This window comes from Alexandromys fortis, unplaced genomic scaffold (assembly GCF_014885135.2).
Source record: "Alexandromys fortis isolate MF-2015 unplaced genomic scaffold, M_Fortis_MF-2015_v1.1 scaffold_106, whole genome shotgun sequence".
Taxonomy (NCBI): Eukaryota; Metazoa; Chordata; class Mammalia; order Rodentia; family Cricetidae; genus Alexandromys; species Alexandromys fortis.
Window position 1 is genome coordinate 2,451,113 of NW_026067980.1, and position 17,690 is coordinate 2,468,802.

A 17,690-nucleotide genomic window follows, 5' to 3' on the forward strand; every position below is an offset into this window, starting at 1 on the left:
AGGGGCGGGCGCCCGTGGGGCGGGTCCTGAGTGTGGGCGGGGCCGGGGCCGGCACCTGGGTGAGGTCGCGCAGCCCCGCCCCCTCGCACTTCCGTGTGCCGCGGCGCCAGAGCAGGAGGCGGCGGCCGCTGGATCCCGCGAGCGGCCCCCGGACTTCTTTCTACCCTCGGTGCCGGGACCCTGCCGGTCCCCACTGGCCGCCGGGCCAATCCTCACCAGGCCGGTGCTGACCTCCCCGTCCACGCGCATCGGGGAAAGCCGCGCCGCGAGACAGACCCCGGTCCTCCGGGACCCCTGGCGCCTGGCCCTGCGTCGGGAGGTGAGTGCGAGCTGGGCCCGGGCGCGGGGTCCGAGCTAACTCGAGGGCGCAGCGGCCTTTTGCCCCTCTTCTCTCTCCGATGGCTTCCTTTCCCCTCTTCCTTCCCCGGTTCCTGGTTCTGAAACTGAGAAACTGAGCCATTAGAAGCCGGAGTCCCGCCGAGCACGGAGACCCGCGGGTGCCTCGGTCTCCTAGTTGGTCTGACCTTCTCTTCGACGGCAGGAGCCCAGGCCTTATGCTCTCGGCATCTTTACCCTTCTGGGTGCCTTCAACCCCACCGAGGGTCCGTGCGATCCTCCGGAATCTCCCTGGGGGCCTCTACACGTTCGTCGGTCCCCACCCCCTCTTGCCTGGTCCTCCTCTCCCAGGCCGAGTCTGCCTGCCCTCTTGCCGTCCGTGTACTCCGTCTCCCTACTCCCGCCAGGCCCGCCGCCCCCTCGACCCAGTCCTCCCGGAGCCGCGCCCCCGGCCCACGCTCTCAGGCCCCTGCCAGTCCAGCCTCCGGTCCTTTTCCTCCACGGGGCGGAGGCTGGGTCGCCCGTCGTCCTAGCCTCCTGCGCCTGGGTCCCAGGCGGGCGGACCGGCGCGGCGCCTCCTCCTCGCCCTATCTCTTCTCTCGGTCTCAGTGTCTTTCTTGGCTCTCCGGCTGTCTCTGGGCTGGGCGTGGCTCCAGTTCTTACCATTTCCCCTGTCCTCTCCCGCCCCTCGGAGCCCCCTCTCCCGGTAGCCTTTGCCTGGTGCTGTCAGTCTCTGTCCCACAGGAGAGACGCCACTCCCTCTGGGGGGCCTAGTAAGGTGATAGGGCAGCAGTGATGGGAGTGCCCTGCCCTGTTGGCTGGCATCGAGAGGGAGACCAAAACCACCACCACAACGGTTCCCACTTCCCCAACTTCCTCGGTATAGGGGAGGGGAGGGAAGAGGGCCTTACTAAGCAACCCCACTTAAACCTGTCAGGAGGATTTAGAATGAGTGGGGGGGCGTGGGATTCCTTTCTCCTCTGGTTCCTACCCTGGGCCCTTGGAGGAGCTTAGCTTCTGCTGCTGTCTGTGTTTGGGCCTGTGGGTATGTTATGTATCTTGTCTCCTTGTGTATTGTCACTGTAGGACTTTCCTTGTGTGTCCTTTTCCACGTGTGACTTGCTTGTATGTTTATGACTGTCTATGTGTCTTGAGGCTCCATGCGTGACCCTTACAACGTTATACGTCATGTCTTGGCGAAGGCGAATTGCCATTGGTCTCCCCTCTATTTTGTGATATGTGTCTTTGCTTGCTCATGTGTGTATATGTATCCCTGTGTGTCCCAAAAGTCCTATGTGCACCATGTAATGGTGACCATCTGGCCATGAGTAGATCCTTTAATTATAGGAGCCCACACTATAGGCGGGCCAACCCACAAGGCTTGTGTGTGAGTGTGTCTGTTTAAGAGTGCCTCCAATCGTTTTCGGTTCTTCCCCCGCTGCTGCTGATCTTCTGTGCCCAGGCTGATCTGGTATAGAGGGAGGGGACTGGTCCTTGGGTTTCCTCGTTCCTGCTGTGGATTAGCCTGGGTGTGGTGAGCAGCCCAGCCGAGGGTGGTTGTGTTTCCTCAGTGGCAGTATCTGTGTGATGGTGTAAAGGCTCTGGTATATGACAAGACCATGCTGAAGGTGACACTGGCAGTCCGGGGCTGTAATGGGAGAGTGTGACTGGTAGGAGACGCGTGGTCTGACAGTATGCAGGTGTTGAGGCGTGACAGTGGCTGTGGATAACAGCAACAGGAGGGTGTGAGAGGGTATGGGCAGTAGGACTTAGGAGGGATGCTGGGTGCCCAGCTGTGGGTAAGCTTACGGGAGAACAGGAGGTGCTGGGTGTGTGCTCTGCATGCAGAAGCCCAGCCCTGGCTGCTGGAGAGAAGGAGAAACCTGGAGAAAGTTCTGGGTTTGCAGTGGTATGCTCAAGACTTCAGGTTCTGGACCAAAAAAGCCATGGGCTCTGTAAGAGTAGGAGTCCCTGGGAGGCAGAGGCAGGCGGATCTCTGTGAGTTTGAGGCCAACCTGGTCTACAAGAGCTAGTTCCAGGACAGGCTCCAAAGCCACAGAGAAACCCTAACTCAAAAAAAAAAAAAAAAAAAAAAAAAAGAGTAGGACCCAAGTCAGGCCTCTGTATGCTGAATTTTCTTTGTAGAGCAGAGAAATCGAGGACTCAGATTCTTCAGTAGTCTTGGCTACCGCACATGTGAGGTCTTATGTGGGGACCGTTCCTGGCTGGCTGCCCTAGTCTTCTGGAATCTGGGACCATATTTCCCTTGTAGCGTGTCGTTTGCCTCTTCCTGCCTCCCTGACTAGGCTGCAGGCAGGAAGGAGGATTCTCCAGAGTACCAGAACCCAGACCTGTTCAACCCTGCTCAGCCCCGCCCCAACTGGCCCCCAATCTCTGTAGCTATGGTGGGGGGAGTGGGGGTGACTCAGAACTGTGATTATTGCAGGGTTCTGACACCATTTATCTGGCACAGCTAATTGGAGTTTAAATTTAAACTGGAAATCATTTAAGTACTGATGGCAAGATAAAGCCTGAGGCTGCTGCTGCTTCAGGAAGTAGAGATGGGGTCTCTAGTTGGGGGAGTGGGACTTCTTTGTTGTTGTTTTTCGAGAAAGTGTTTCTCTGTGTACCTGCCCTGGAACTCCCTCTGCAGACCGGGATGACCTCCGACTCACAGAGATCCACCTGCCTCTGCCTCCCAAGTGCTGGGATTAAAAGTGTGCACCACCACTGCCCTGCAAGGGGGTGGGACTTTTTGAGGAGACCTAGCTTGCAGTGAGAATGCCACATACTTAGGCTAGGGCCCTGTGCTGCCTTTGCCATTCCTCCTGGTCAGGATATCTCTAGGCCTCAGTGTGTTCAACTGTACAAGGGTGCGATAGTCATGTGAGAATCACCTGAGACCACGAAACAAGGACCAAGATGAATTACTATTACTACTCTGTCCTCTTGATTTCTTAGTGGCACTGAAGACTGAACCCGGGACCCTACTTGGAAGGATCACTGAACTCTTTTCTTTTTTTAGTTTTTGAGACAATCACATTAGGTTGCCCAGTCTGGCCATGAACTTTCTTTCCATGTAGCACACATTCACCTTGAATTTTTGCTTTTTCTGCCTCGGGCCCCTGAGTAGCTAGGCTTACAGGTTGTGTTTTACCGTATTACGGTCATCTCTTGCTTTCACTGTGAATCTAGCACAAGAGCTGGCAAGACATGTTTTGAAGCCTCAGAGCCACCTGGGGCACTGGAACAGTAATATTTCCCCCCAGTTAAAAATTAGGCTTACAGTTGGGCATAGTGACACACCTTTAATCCCAGCACCCAGGAGGTAGAGGCAGGTGGATCTTGCAACCAGGGATACACAGAGAAGCTCAGTCTCAAAAAGGTAGGGGTGGGTGGAAAGGCTCACTCAGTTTACATAGTGAATTTGAAGCCAGTCTTGGTGACATGAGACCCTGTTCTTATCTAAAACAAGAAGGGGGGGGTCAAAGGAATTGTCTGAGGTTGGTGCTTGATTGCACCCTGCAACTCCAAAACCTTTAGGTCCACCTCCTTGACAGGAGGGTCAGAACAGGTGTTCACCCCCCACCCCTACCATGTTCCATGGCCTCCTTACCATACTCGAAATGTTCTGGGCAAGGACACAGTGTTCTAGACCCTAACATGGAAGGGACATGTAGCTGGTTCCCAGGAGAATTTGAGCCTAACAGGCAGCGACAGAATAGAAAGTCAAAACCAGGGAAGCCTGACCTCCTTCGCCCAGCAATGCTGAGCCGGCCTGTGCTGGCTGTGCAGAGGCTGGCTGGTGCTGGAGCCTGTTTGGCTGAGCCTCCCAGCTCAGCTGTTTTCTCCTGTTCCTACAGGTCTGCTGGGAATTGGCCCAGGCAAGGGCGTTGGGCCTACTTACTTCTGGTGGTTAGTGAGTGACTGCTGCAGCAGGAGCCGGGAGGCCTGGGTAGGATGGATCGTCTAGGGCAGATGGGCACGGCACTGTGCCAGGGTACCTTTCTCTTCAAGACTTGTCTTCTTCCATTGGGACTGGCTGGATCCCAAGTTGCATTAAAAAGCTGTGATCTGGGTGTGAAGCAGAGTGTCCAGCTACCTGGCTGTGGCTTTGACCTTGGAGTTCAAAGCACTGGAACCCCAGTACTGAGAGAGAAGATGCTATGACACTGCTTTTGGTCAGTTTGAGGGACAGTAGCATGTAAACCAAGGGTTGCGTCAGCTTTCCCGTGCTTCCTCAAACTGCCCTCGTGTCACAGGAAACAGGTTCACCCGTGCCCCGTGGTGCCTTGAGTGCTTGTCTGGAATAGGATGGCGTCTCCCAGGGGGACCGAGTGGTCTCCTACTTCTCCCTTGTCTCCTCAGCCTCCTGATTCAGAGCTGAGCTCTGCTGGGCACTGTCTTTGAGGGATGGCAGGGGAAGGCTGCAAGTCTCTGAAGTTAGCAGTGCCCCTATTGGGCCAGGCTTGCTTCCTTGAGCCCTTGTTGACATAAATTCCTGTGACCTAGGTGCCCCAGCTGTGTGGTAGTGTGCTTAGTGTGTGAAGCCCTCATATAAGCCCCAGCACCCAAAACAAACAGAAAGAAAGAAGAAACAGGAGGAAGGAGGAAGGAAGTAGTTCTGTGTGTGCCTGGAGGAGCCCCCATGAGCAGAGGTCTGCATGTGCATACACACATGCATGTGTGTGTCCTGGAGTCCGCAGAGTGACAGGGCAGGCTGGCAAGGGTAGTTTCCCTTCAGGGGTCCCTTGATCAGCCCCCATTCCCACTCTCTGGCTGTTAGCCACTGTTAGTGCAGGACTTGTGAAGGTGTTTGAAGCATCTCGGTGTGGAGAGGGAGGAGGTTGAGGTTCTCACTCCAGTGGGAATTGGATAAGGGTCTTCTCTGGGTCTTCTATCTATTCATCCTACCCCGGACCTGGTGGGGAGGGGTTGATCTGCTTGGGGCTTTCAGCTGCCTGGAGTCAGGGAAGCCAGCTCCTCCCAACACTTAAGCTTTAGGTTTATCAGCCGAGGACCCACCTCCCGCAAACTCAAACATCCTCTGGCTGGCTGGCAGAGACTGCACGTGCTCACACAGGTAGACAATGCCAGGCTGCACTGGGCATATTCGCCCCAGGCGCACACTGCCTCCATGTAAGCACAGTTATTCACATGCATTTCCTCAAGGAACACACTTATACACTCCTGCAGAGTCGTACTTCCTTCTCTGACTATCCACACACATCACACAATGCCCATGCTAGGTCAGATGGGGAGCCCTGGTCTGGATTGTTACCCACTCTGGCAGTCAGAGTCTGTCACCTGACTGTGAGGGTCTAGGTGGAGCTGAGGTCACCAGGGCTAGCTGGGAGGTAGTAGTGCATGCCTTTAATCCCAGCACTCAGGAGGCAGAGGCAGGTGGATCTCTGTGAGTTCAAGGCCAGCCTGGTCAACATAGATTGCGAAATCCACATAGAGAAACCCTGTCTAAAAAAAAAAAAAGAAATCACCAGGGTTGGAGGAAGTTAGGCCATAGTGTGAGGGGGATCTGCCCACATGACCTAGGCCCCAAGGCTGACCAGGGTTTGACTTTGGAGATAAGGGCACAAGTGTGGAGGAGGGTTCTAGTCAGCTGCTGCAAGCTGTGGCTAATGCCACAGAAGAGGAAGTGAGTGGGCTGTTTGGTCATGGGGCCAAGGTGATCATAGGCCAATGGGGGACCTACAGCTGCTATGTTCTCACACTCTACCTGGAGAGAGTGGAGTTCCTGAACTCTGCGGCCTGCCCAGCAGCACATTTTCCTCCTGGGGCCCAGTCTCTGAGGCTTGGGCCCAGGAAAGAGACCCAGCTGGTCCAAGATGTTTCTGGAGACTCACTTCCTCTGGGCTGCCCAGGAAGTGGTTTCAGAGTAGGACTGACCAGCTCTGCCTGTGAGGGGAGTAGTGTCTGACCCGTGGGTTAGGCCAATTGACCAGGCTTTCCATACCAAGACTGTCCAGGCTTGTCTGAAACTCTGATGGAAGACAAGGGCCTGAGACCAGTAAGTTGCCTGCAGCCCCACAACCCCAGGTCCTCCCTTGTCCCAAGCCTGTAAGCCAGAGCACAGGAACTTCAGCACCAGTAGGCACTGCCACCTGCAAGGGGCTGTGTTCTGAAAATTAGGAAGCACCAAGCAGCAGTGTGGATAAATCTGTGCAAGTGGTTTTCACACCCAGTACCTTGGTTTTTTTCTCTGACAATGATGTTTATATTCACTTTTATGAGCTACTTGGGAAACAGCAGATAATGCATGCAAAATAGCAGGAACTGGCTGAGTGGTGGTGGTGCACTGCTTTGATCTAAGCCCTTGGGAGACAGAGGCAAGTAGATCTCTGCGTTCAATGCAGCCTGGTCTACAAAGTGAGTTCCAGGACAGTCAGGGCTACACAGAGAAACCCTGTCTTGGAAAAAAAAAAAACCCCACAACTATAAAACAAACAAACAATAGCAGGAACTGAAGGCATGGAAAGCACTTAGTGCCTGGTGCAGAGTGACTAACTATTCAGGTCTATTAAATGATATTAATAATGTGCCATTATTGTTTGATGGGCTGGGACTGGCCGGGTGCCACAGCCACCTGGCTATTAGGTCTGTGACTCTCTCATTCTGTTAGTTCTGCTGCCACCCACAATAGTAGGCATTGGGGAGGGCTCTATTCATTTGGTGTTCCTATGTCCTCTTCAGAAGGGGCCCCAGGGCAGAGTAGCTATGCCCAGTCAGCAGCACAGTCTGCTCTTATTTGTGTCCCCTTCGCTCCTTTTCAAAATGAGGAAAACAGACCTCACAACAGTGTATGATGAGAAGGGAAAGGCAGCCCACAACTAGCTGCTTAGGGCTCTTCTCCGCTCCTCTCATTATGGGCCCATAATGAGGAGGTGGGTGGTGAGCCCTCTTATCCGGTTGCCTGTCCTTGGGACCCCTGACGTCACCCTTTGGGTCAGAGAAGGGTCAGGCATTTGGAACTGATGAGGTTGGAAAGTGGGGCTTGTATGCCCATCCATGTTGCATCACTGATATGTAGCAGTTAGTGGGAGGAACCGTCATGTCCCAGGAATACAGAAAAAGTCAACTTGTCTTTGCCCATTGCTGTTTGGGACCAAGAGGCTGAAAGTCTCTGGCGATGAAGAATGGTAAGGATGGTGGTGTAGCACACAGGCCCAGGAGGTTGGAGGGCTGGAGACCAATGGAAGCTTGTGCCAAATGTAAAGCTATCGTGAAGTTACAGGGGCAAAGATGGGCAGAGCAGGGGTGTCCATGTGAGACGTGATGGGAAAGAGCCACTGTGAGGGGTAGGGCATAGGAAAAGAGAACACTGCACACACACACACAGAAGCTCCTCATAGAAGGAACTTGGTTTCAGGGAAGTGAAAGGGTCTCTATAGCCAGGGCACAGGGATGAGGAGAAGGCAGCTGCGCTCAGGGAGGCCAAGGCTACAGGTAGATAGATCTGGTGGGAAACACTAGGAGCCGAGTCAGGGGTGACAGAGTTTACTTTGTCTTAAAAGTCTTGAAAGCCCTGTTGGGAGCTGGGACATCAGAATTAGTGGGGGAAGGTGAGCTGTAGGGAGGCAGGTATTCCAACTGGGCTTGGCAGTAGCGACCAGGTTGGGGTAGGAGATGGAATCAGGAGAGGTCTGGAAGCTCACTACAAAGGTAGGCTTGGGAGTGGGCTGTGTGGGGAAGGCAGGCAAGCAGAAAACAGGCCCCAGGTTTCTGGCCTGGTGACTGTGAACGTGGGCACTCTGGCAGATGAAGACACATGGAAGCAGGGCATTAGTAGGCTGCTGAAGGCTAATTTGAACTTCTTTTTTTTTTTTTTTTTTTTTTTGACTCATTCATGTGGTGAGGTTGGAGAGCCAGATGGGCACGTACGCCTACAGTATAGGGTTCTAGGTCCAAAGTGAGACCTGAGAATCTAAAGCCAGGTTGGGGAGGAAAGGGCCTCCCTTTGGTGGGAAAACTTGGAAGACCTCAGATACAGGATAGAACAGCTGTCCCTCAGAGGTCCCTCCTGGGGCCAGGAGGGCAGGCCTGTGGTCGTTGAGCTGCTGTTTTCACAACAGCAGAAGCTTTGGATCACATCTCTAGACATGTTGAGTAAACAGGCCTGCCACTAGGCCTAGACTAGATCAGATGTCTATGTGGTATAGACTGCAGGGCTGTTGGGGACATGGTAGGAGGATGTCTGGGGTTCACCAGTGGCAGAGCCAGAGAAAGCTTATGAGTCTAGGTTATCAAGACACGGAGATTTCTGGGCCATGAGGAGCTATTGTTGACTGTGGACTCAACGACAGTAGCCTAGCTGGGATCCTGGAGTAGCGGGCAGTTTAGGGCATCCCACAGCTGGATTAACCCCAAGAGGATCAAAGACACCTGGAGATGGGTAGTGGGGCAGGTGGGAGAGAGAAGGCCAGTTGGAGGATGGCGGTGTGCACAGCTTCTGTGTATATCTCTGCCTCATTCCAGGCCCCGTGCTCAGCATGGTCTATGGGTGTGATCATTCCCATATTGCAGATGGAGATACTGGAGAGGCTTGGCCATATTCTAAACTGTATCCACCCAACCCATTTAGGCCTGAGCTCACCAGTTCTTTTATTAACTTGTGAGGGGGATGGCCCACATATGGGTGCTCCTAGCTTTTCCAGCTTTCTCCAGATCCCTGAGGTGCTAGGCCTGTCCTCCACACATTGCCCATCTTGGAGGTTATAGACGGATAGCAAAAGACCAAAGTGGCCATTTTGCCTTCTCCCGGACACAAAATAGTTTATTGTTATAAATCTGAACATTCTGGGGACCCTCTTTGAGAGAGGAGGGGGGGAGAGACTTGGGACCACCAACTGGGGGGCACCAGAGCAGTCCCCCCCTGCAAACATAGTCCCTCAGCCCTTATACGTCTGATGGGCAGGTCTAAGGGTTTGAGCTGGAAACTCTTTTCCCTCTCCCTTCCCCCTCCTGGCCCCCAATTGGCTTTGTGGCTTTGATTTAATTGCTCAGCCTCTTGGTCATCTTCTGTAGTGTGAGCCTGGGGCTCATGGAGGGCATGTGTGGGCTGCCCCCACCACAGCACTTAAAGTCCTCCCTCAGTCACCAGGTCTGTGACTGCCACCTGTGAGCTACAGCTTTAGCACTAGCTCACTTCCCCTCAGGGCCCTGCAGGCAAGTGGGCAAGTTGAGGGCTGCCTTGGGATGTGCTTGACCAGCCTGTCCTTTCTCTTCTGTATTTTGAATTCTCTTTGGATCTTCTGAAGAGGAAAACTCATCCTGGCCCGGTTCCTTGCTATCCTTCCCATTCCCTCCTTTTCTCTCCAGCCATTGTGCCCCCTTAAGGATCCTGTGACAGGAAAAGCCACACTCGGTGCTAGATCTATCAGATATGCAAGGTCCTTCCAGGCCTCTGAGTTTCTCTTTCCCTAGAGTGTGTCTGTTACCTGTCTGTATATTATGACTTAGCACACTGTGTGTATGTGTGTGTTATCCTAGGGCGGGGTGTGTGTAGCTCATGCGTGTGTTTAGGTTAGCTGATGTGCCCATGTGTGTACATGTGTGTGGTTGTTTTTGGAGAATCCTGGATGTTCCTCCTCCACATGGCTTCTCACAGAGAACCTCTTGTCCTCGAAGGAGCTGGCTTCAGGCTTGGGCCATGAAGGGCTTTTGTTTATCCTTCATGGATACCTGCAATTTTTCCATTCATTGAGCTCAGAAAGTCCTGATCCGGGGGTCTGTGAGAAAACTACAGTTCTGAGCCCAGTGCAGGCTTGAAGCATTCCTACCCCATGTGTGTTGGCAGAGGACTTATGAGCCATTGGACAGGAACCTGAGTCCTGGCCCTCAGGCTGGACGCCCTCCAGCCACCCCAGCCAGGAGACATTTGTGGCCTCGTTTCTACTTCAGTGCTCTCACTCCCGATCCTCACTGCCTGAGCAAACCCTGGCCCCATCCTGCTCCGTCCTCCTCTGCCTTCCACCACACTGTGTCCCATCAGCCTGTTCTGTCTGGGGTACCCACTCATGGGACCAGTCTGGGACTGAGGCAAACTTTTGTGGCTCCAGTCCCCACCCTGTTTTGTGCAGAGTCATGTCACTGCGTGCGTATTTTCCTGAGAAGATCCCAGCTTTCACTTGATTCTTAGGGTAGCCCGACCCCTGTGCAACTGGAAAGGTACGGCTTTGCCACCCAGGACCCACTTCCTATGCCCATGCACTGTGTTTGGTTTTGAGGTAGGGTCCTTCTGTAGCTCTTGCTGAGTGATGGAATTACAGACAGTGCCCACCACACTGGCATGTAACTAACCCAGGTTTTCATGGTTTGTTTTGTGTGTGTATGTGTTGGATTGAGTTGAATTGAGGGTCTTATACTGAGTTCTACCAGCATAAGCTCTTAGCAGTGAGATTCTTGAGGGGCCATCACGTAGCCAGGAGAGAGATGACGGAAGTCGAGGGAGAGACACCATCCCACCTACAACAAACCCAAGTCCTCAGCACTTGAGACAGTGGCACAGGTTACTAGTCAGCAGCAGCTGCCTTCATCAGGAGTGAGGAAAGATTACCAGGGCTGGCTTTTGGATTGGTACATGAGAAGAAGGCCATTCTGGCTAAGGGGACATGCACAGGTTCATGGGGGCTGACAGGTGAGGTGCCAAGCAGCCAGAGGGATTTGAGATGGAGACCAAGATGGAGCCAGGGTGTAGGAAGCCTTAAATGGCAGGTTAAGGTATCTGACTTCTAGGAACCACTGTTCCTAAGCTAAGAAGGTTCCATGCTGTGGGAAGGTCACAGCTGAGAGAGGGTGCTGTGGTTGAAAGCAGGAAGGAATAAGAGTATTGAAGAGTCAGAGGAGAGTACATGGTCCCGAGGGGTGGCAAGGACATGAGGCCAGTCCCATGGAAGGCATTCCCTGCTCTGGGACCTGGCTGTTACCTAAGACCATGGGCTCTGGTAGAGGCCATCTCTCTGCTCTTCCTGCTGGCCCTGTTTTCTGAGTTGTGAAAGCCCATGGCCTCCTTGACCTGGTTCTATCTATCAGCCTTCCAGGTGCTTCTGTTCACAGGCCCAGATTGGTTGTTCTTCATGCCAACTCTGTTCTTTATGACTGCAGGGCCAGCTTCTTCTACTCTGCTTGTCACAGCACCTCTCAATCCATCCCATCCCGTGAGCAGACCTATGTCTGCTCTTCTCTCCCTCGCAGGCCTATACACCGAGTAGGGTGACAGCCCCAGGAGGGCATCACTTTGCTGCCACTGGCATCTAGTCCAGCTCTGTACTACCAGGAGCTCTCATTTGGAGATGTCTTCAGCTCCTTGTAGTACATTGAAAACTAAGGTCAAGGTTCTGCATAAAAGGTCTCAGATCCCACAGGCTCCCTCTACCTGGTCTGGTTCTGTCTCACAGGCCGTAGGGTTTTGTCCACTGGACAGTGGGGAAGGCTGGGGCTGGGGATGAGAAGAGAGACCTTGATCAGACTGCTATGGGAAAGTGTGGACAGGCTCAAGAAAACATCAGCTGAAGCGCCTGGTGGGTCATCTGACTTCTTCAACAGCTACCCTGGAGCAAAGCCCTGAGGAACCCTGATCCTACTTCATGTAGCCTCTGACACCCACACCTGCCTACCTCAGACTAGCACTCTCTGCCTGCCCATAGGAGATGCCATTCTGCTGCCAGCCCGTGCCTCCCTTGTCACATTGAGGTTAGCCTCACTCAATACCTTGGGCTGTCTGGAAACAGATTTCTATCTGCTCTGGAAAAGGTGACCTGTCTGCTGTGACTTAGCTACTGCCTTCCTTACCTCAAGGCTTCTGATTTCTGGCAAGGATAGGGACCCAGGCCAGTTTATGTTTTCAGAAATGGAGGAAAGACAATAGTTAAGGTGTCTGTGCAAGAGGAGAAGAGTGGCCTTGAGGCCAGGCCTAGGGCCAGTCCAGGATGCAGGATGAGTGTAGAAAGAACTGCAGCATCCAAAAGGCCTGCGTTCAAATCTTCCCACCCTTTATTTACCACTTACCGCTGTGTGACCTTGAGTAAGTCACTTACCCTCTTGAAACCTTGATTTCTTTCTCTAGAAAATCCTACCTGGGGTTGCACAGGGATAAAGTGTGCAAATATAACTACAAGGCTAATGCAGTATGTTGTTATCTTGGACAGGACAGATTCTCAGAAGCAGGTGAGCTGAGATTGACATCTTGGCTGTTTGGCTCTTTCCCTTGGTCTCTTCCTCATAGACAGAATGGGAGAGCAAGAGCATAGAGGCTCAGAGCTCCCAACAATGGGGAATTGTTGCTCCTCCATGGAATGCTGTGAGGATAGCCCCCGCTGTCCCCTGGGCCTGCAAAGTCTGAGGCCCAGGCAGTATCCTTCCTTTGGGGCCTGTGACCCTGGGCCTATTTGCATGGGGTTTATAAATACTGGGCACACCTTGCATTTGTGTTCTGCTCACCCCTAGTCTTCCCACCACTGCACAGACACAGCAGCCTGTGGGCAGACCGATTTCCCTGTGCAGATGGGCACTGTTGCCCAGAGCCTCTCTCAGATTCACCCTGAGATGGCAGCAGATGCTAGCTTGTTTCCCTTCTAAGGTCTGGATACTCCAAATGAGAGCCAAATGGGCATTAGCACTGGCAGGTGCCTTTGCCTTCATTTTTGTCCCAGAAACTTGGGGCAAGGTGATTTGACTCCTGAATGACTCTTGGGTAGTCCATGGCAGCCCACAAAGACCACGACTCCCCAGTGCTGGTAGCACTGTGGCCTGGATGCAGGTTCAGGGCTGGGGCCCAGACCTGCTGTGGTTGTGGTTTTCCCTCCAGTGGCTTGTAACAGTAAGCTGTGATGAGTGGGAACTGAAGTACAGACCTCAAGGGCAGCCCACGGGTCAGCTCCTGCATCACCCTCCTGTGATGCTCTGATTCTTTGTCTTCCACACAGCTCTGTGAGCCCAGGGCAAGCTAGGAGCAAGGAAAGCCTTGGGCCTGCTGGCAGAGCTAGACACCAGGGGGAGCTGTGGGAGAGGCTGGCCAGCAAGTTTGTGGAGGGCCAGTGCAGGATCAGTTGCCACATGCTCCTGCAGACATGATTTTCCATCTCAGAATTGGGGACACAGAAGAGACCCAGTAGGGTACATGAGCAGACTTAGAGAGGGTGTCCCGTAGGGCATGGGGGTAGCATTAACAAAGGGGCGTGTCTAGGGCCTGTCGGGCTGATGCTCTTATCCTAGTGGGCTTCTCATGAGCACAACCTAGAGACCAGGGACAGCCCTCACCTGGAGTAGGAGGCTGCAGAAACTCAGAAGGCCTGCATAGCCACACAGCCAAGACAGCACTGGTGTAAAGGACCTGTGTCTAGCCAGCCTTACCATTTGCCACTGGGATGGCTCTAATCTCATGTCCCTGAGGAGCCTAAGCCCCTTCTCTTATTTTTTCTATGCCTGTTCAGCTTTACCCTCTGAAGTACGAAGCCAGCTGCTCACTACCCTGCCTTCTTCCTGGTGATCTCACTGAGACTTGGGCCTGCTGTTATTTGGCCTTTGGTACGTGGCCTACAGCAAGTGTGTGCTAGGAGGGGCCCTGTTTCTTACTTCAGACCCTGAAAGCACTCACTGGGGCACTTGATGCCTTAGACTCTGAGGTCAGTAGGAGGTCCAAGATGTCTTTTTTCCTTGGGGATTTGGGGCATCTGTCCAAAATTCCTACATGTGACCAATGCCAGTCCTCTGTATCTTGCTTTTCACGCCACCATTTACTGACCTCCCATTGTATTTTATTCCCACAGGGTCTCACACATGCACTCACTTCTATGACTGTCCTTGTGCTGGTTAGTTTTTTGTGAGCTTAACCCAAGCTGGGGGGGACCCCTGAGAAAACACCTCCATCAGATTGGCCTACAGGCAAGTCTGTAGAGCATTTTCTTGATGGATGTGGGAGAGCTCAGTTGACTGCAGGCAGTGCCACTGCTGAGCAGGTGGTCCTGCGAGGTGTAAGAAAGGCAGCTGAGCTTGGTGTGGTGGCGCATGCCTTTAATCCCAGCACTCAGGCAGAGAAAGGTAGATCTCTGTGAGTTCGAGGCCAGCCTCTACAAAGCAAGTTCCAGGACAGGCTCCAAAGCTACATAGAGAAACCCTGTCTCTAAAAAGCAAAAAGACAAAACAAATAACAACAACAAAAAACAAAACTCAAGAAAGGCAGCTGATGGCATGTAAAGCAAGCCAGGAAACAGCTTGGTCTCCACACTCCTGCACTTTATGATGGACTGTAGACCGTAAGATGAAACAAGCTGCTTTGGTGGTGGTGTCTGCCCTAGCCACGGAGAATTCTGCACACTAGGGCCCTCTATTCTTGCTGATCTGTCGCCCTGCAAGCCCATGCTCATGCATACTCCAGGCCAGGAGCCCACAGCAGCTTCTCTTTTCTTCCCTCCGGTTCAGTGCTCAGCATTTGCCCACCTGCTGGTTTCAGGTCAGAGACTGGGGGCAGGGGCACAGGCTGAGACTGCACACCTGCTCTCCCTTTTACTGAGTAGGAGCCAGACCCAGGCAGCATTTGGTGGAAGCGGCCTCTTTAGTCTGTCTGCTCTGGCGTGGGCCCTAAACTCTGGCTGGGCACTCTGGGCTGGTCAATGTTTCCTGTTGAGCTCATCTGGACTGGGAGCTCTGGGCAGACCTGGCTGCTGCTCTGATTGCCCTGCTGAGGAGATGGAGGGAGCTGCCTCATGCTGGGCAACTGAGTTTTGGTGGTGGTTTTGTTTGTGGTGTGTGTGTGTGTGTGTAAGGGTATCCTGAGTCCATCTTTGTATATTATAGTCAACATTAAAATATAGTTTTAGATTTGGAAGAAAATGTGAAACTGCACCCCTTTCCCACATCCCCCCACCATGTCTCTTTCGTACCTCCTTACCTGCCTGGAAGGGATCTTGGTTGCTATCTCCATTCTCATTTTGAAAAGACAGGAAATCTAAATAGGTAGGAGGCATGTGACCCAAGGGGCTTGTGTTCAGAAGGGTGCGGTGTGCTGAACCAAGTCAGGGTAGAGTTGGTAGAGCCTTCTAGTCTGGCTCAGCCTGGGTCTCAGTTTACCCATCTTAAGAGTAGGGTTCCTTGGTTGCTGAAGCAGGACTCAGTTTGGCCACGCTTCTTTGCTTGAGTGGTTATGAGCAAAAGCAGCAGAGAATCAAGAGGACTTTCATGAGCCCAGCTGAGAAGAAGGCACTGCTGACACTGTGGGGGGCCCAGCACATACTGGATCCCTGACCTGCGTAGGCGCCTGACCGTGAGAGGGGCACTCAGTGACTTCCCACATGATTGCGTCAGGATCACAGACTCAGATGTCTCCAGGGTCCATTTCAGGAATGGGGACAGCACCCTGGCCTGGCAGACTGACAAAATAGCAGTCACCATAGTGGCTGTCACCCAGTGGGTCTGGTGTCCCACCTTTTAGTTTTTTTTTTTTTTTTTTTTTTTTTGGTTTTTCGAGACAGGGTTTCTCTGTGGTTTTGGAGCCTGTCCTGGAACTAGCTCTTGTAGACCAGGCTGGTCTCGAACTCACAGAGATCCGCCTGCCTCTGCCTCCCAAGTGCTGGGATTAAAGACGTGTGCCACCATCGCCCGGCCTTTCTTAAATATTTATTTATCTATCTATCTATCTATCTATCTATCTATCTATCTATCTATCTATCTATCTATTTATTTATTTATTATGTATACTATGTTCTGTCTGTATGCCTGAAGGCCAGAAGAGGGCGCCAGACCTCTTTACAGATGGTTATGACCCACCATGTGGTTGCTGGGAATTGAACTCAGGACCTTTGGAAGAGCAGGCAATGCTCTTAACCACTGAGCCATCTCTCCAGCCCCCCACCTTTTAGTTTTACCAGGGTGTCTCACATCCAGACTTAACGTTAGACTGCCCAGCTTTCCCATTGGCACTATTTATTGCATTTGGTGTACCATGTGGGCAGTTCAGGTGGTGTGAGCTCTGTGGAACGTGGGTGCCTGTGTATCTCCAGCAGTGGTCTCCACTGCCTCTGCTCTACATGATCCATCATGTGCACAATCTCCCTGCAGGCTTCATCATGGCGCCATTCCTGCGCATCTCCTTCAACTCCTATGAGCTGGGCTCGCTGCAGACAGAGGATGAGGCAAGCCAGCCTTTCTGTGCTGTGAAGATGAAGGAGGCACTCAGCACAGGTAGTGTTGGAAGCTAGTCCCTAGAGAGACATGGGACCTTCTCGCCTAGATTCTTCTTATCTCTCTGACCTACCCAGCTGAGGACCAGAAAGACAGAAGCAACCCAGTTCTCTCCAGGGTTTGAAACTGGTTGAATTGAGCCTCCTATGTCTTAGGTTTCAACCCACGATTTCCACATGTCTGCTGGGGCTAGGCCCTGAGTTGGACACTGTGGCTATTGTGTTCCAGAACTGACTTGGCTTTGCCCTCTTCCAACAGGGATAGGTGGGCAGGTCACAGGAGATGAGACATCCCCCTCCCACCTCTGAGGGAACCTGGGGTCAGGGTGGCTTACAGGGGATGCTTCCTTCACTCTGGTCTCACCTTCTGCTCCCTGCCGGCTACTGTCTACACCCATTAGGTTCTAGCTGAGCTGCTTCTTCCTCCAGGAAGTCTCTGAATATCAGGGTCACTTGATGGCAGGAAGGTTTAGAAACACTGTCACTGTCTTTGTCCTCAATCCCGTCATGGCTGTGGCTTAGTGGTTACCTGAGGAATATTGACCCATGTCTCTGTCTGGGACTCGTGACAAGGCCAGGCCATGTTCCTTGCCACCAGTCCTTGGCTGTCATGTGGCCACACTTCCATGTGTTCACTGGGTAACAGAAAGAGAGGCTGAAATGGAGGTGGAGCAAAGGGTTACAGGGGAGGGAAAAGCAGGAGTGAAGCACTGAGGGTGGGCTGCCAGAATGCCCTGCGGGCTTGCTCAAGAGTCAGAGCAGACCCTCAGAACTGGGGAGAGAGTAGGTTGTGTGACAATGAGGGATAAGGAGGGAAGGAAGAACTTGAGTCCTAGCCTGATGTCGTCTGTCTGGCCCTGGTTGCAGAGCGAGGGAAGACCTTGGTACAGAAGAAGCCCACCATGTATCCTGAGTGGAAGTCAACATTCGATGCCCACATTTACGAGGGCCGTGTCATCCAGATTGTGCTGATGAGGGCAGCTGAAGACCCACTGTCTGAGGTGACTGTGGGCGTGTCAGTACTGGCTGAGCGCTGCAAGAAGAACAATGGCAAGGCGGAGTTCTGGGTGAGAGGGTCACGTGCTGTGGTCCTGCATGTGCATGTGTGCTTGTGGGGTAAAACTTGGTGAGTGGGCACACCTCAGTACCAGTTACCAGTACGAC

General features: G+C 53.0%; 1 protein-coding gene across 3 annotated transcripts in view; it reads left to right on the top strand.

The window, feature by feature from the left end:
- Positions 1-102: 102 nt before the first annotated feature.
- The window catches only part of Prkcd (protein kinase C delta), a 30,689-nt gene continuing 13,101 nt past the window's right edge, over positions 103-17,690 (top strand). The window contains exons 1-3 of one of the 3 annotated variants that reach the window (XM_050158066.1): positions 103-319; positions 16,405-16,527; positions 17,394-17,593. In XM_050158066.1, the coding sequence (XP_050014023.1) occupies positions 16,413-16,527; positions 17,394-17,593 (315 nt within the window). In that variant the 5' untranslated portion in view covers positions 103-319; positions 16,405-16,412. The remainder of the gene's footprint in view (positions 320-16,404; positions 16,528-17,393; positions 17,594-17,690) is intronic. The other 2 variants (XM_050158067.1, XM_050158068.1) reach the window with 2 other exon arrangements.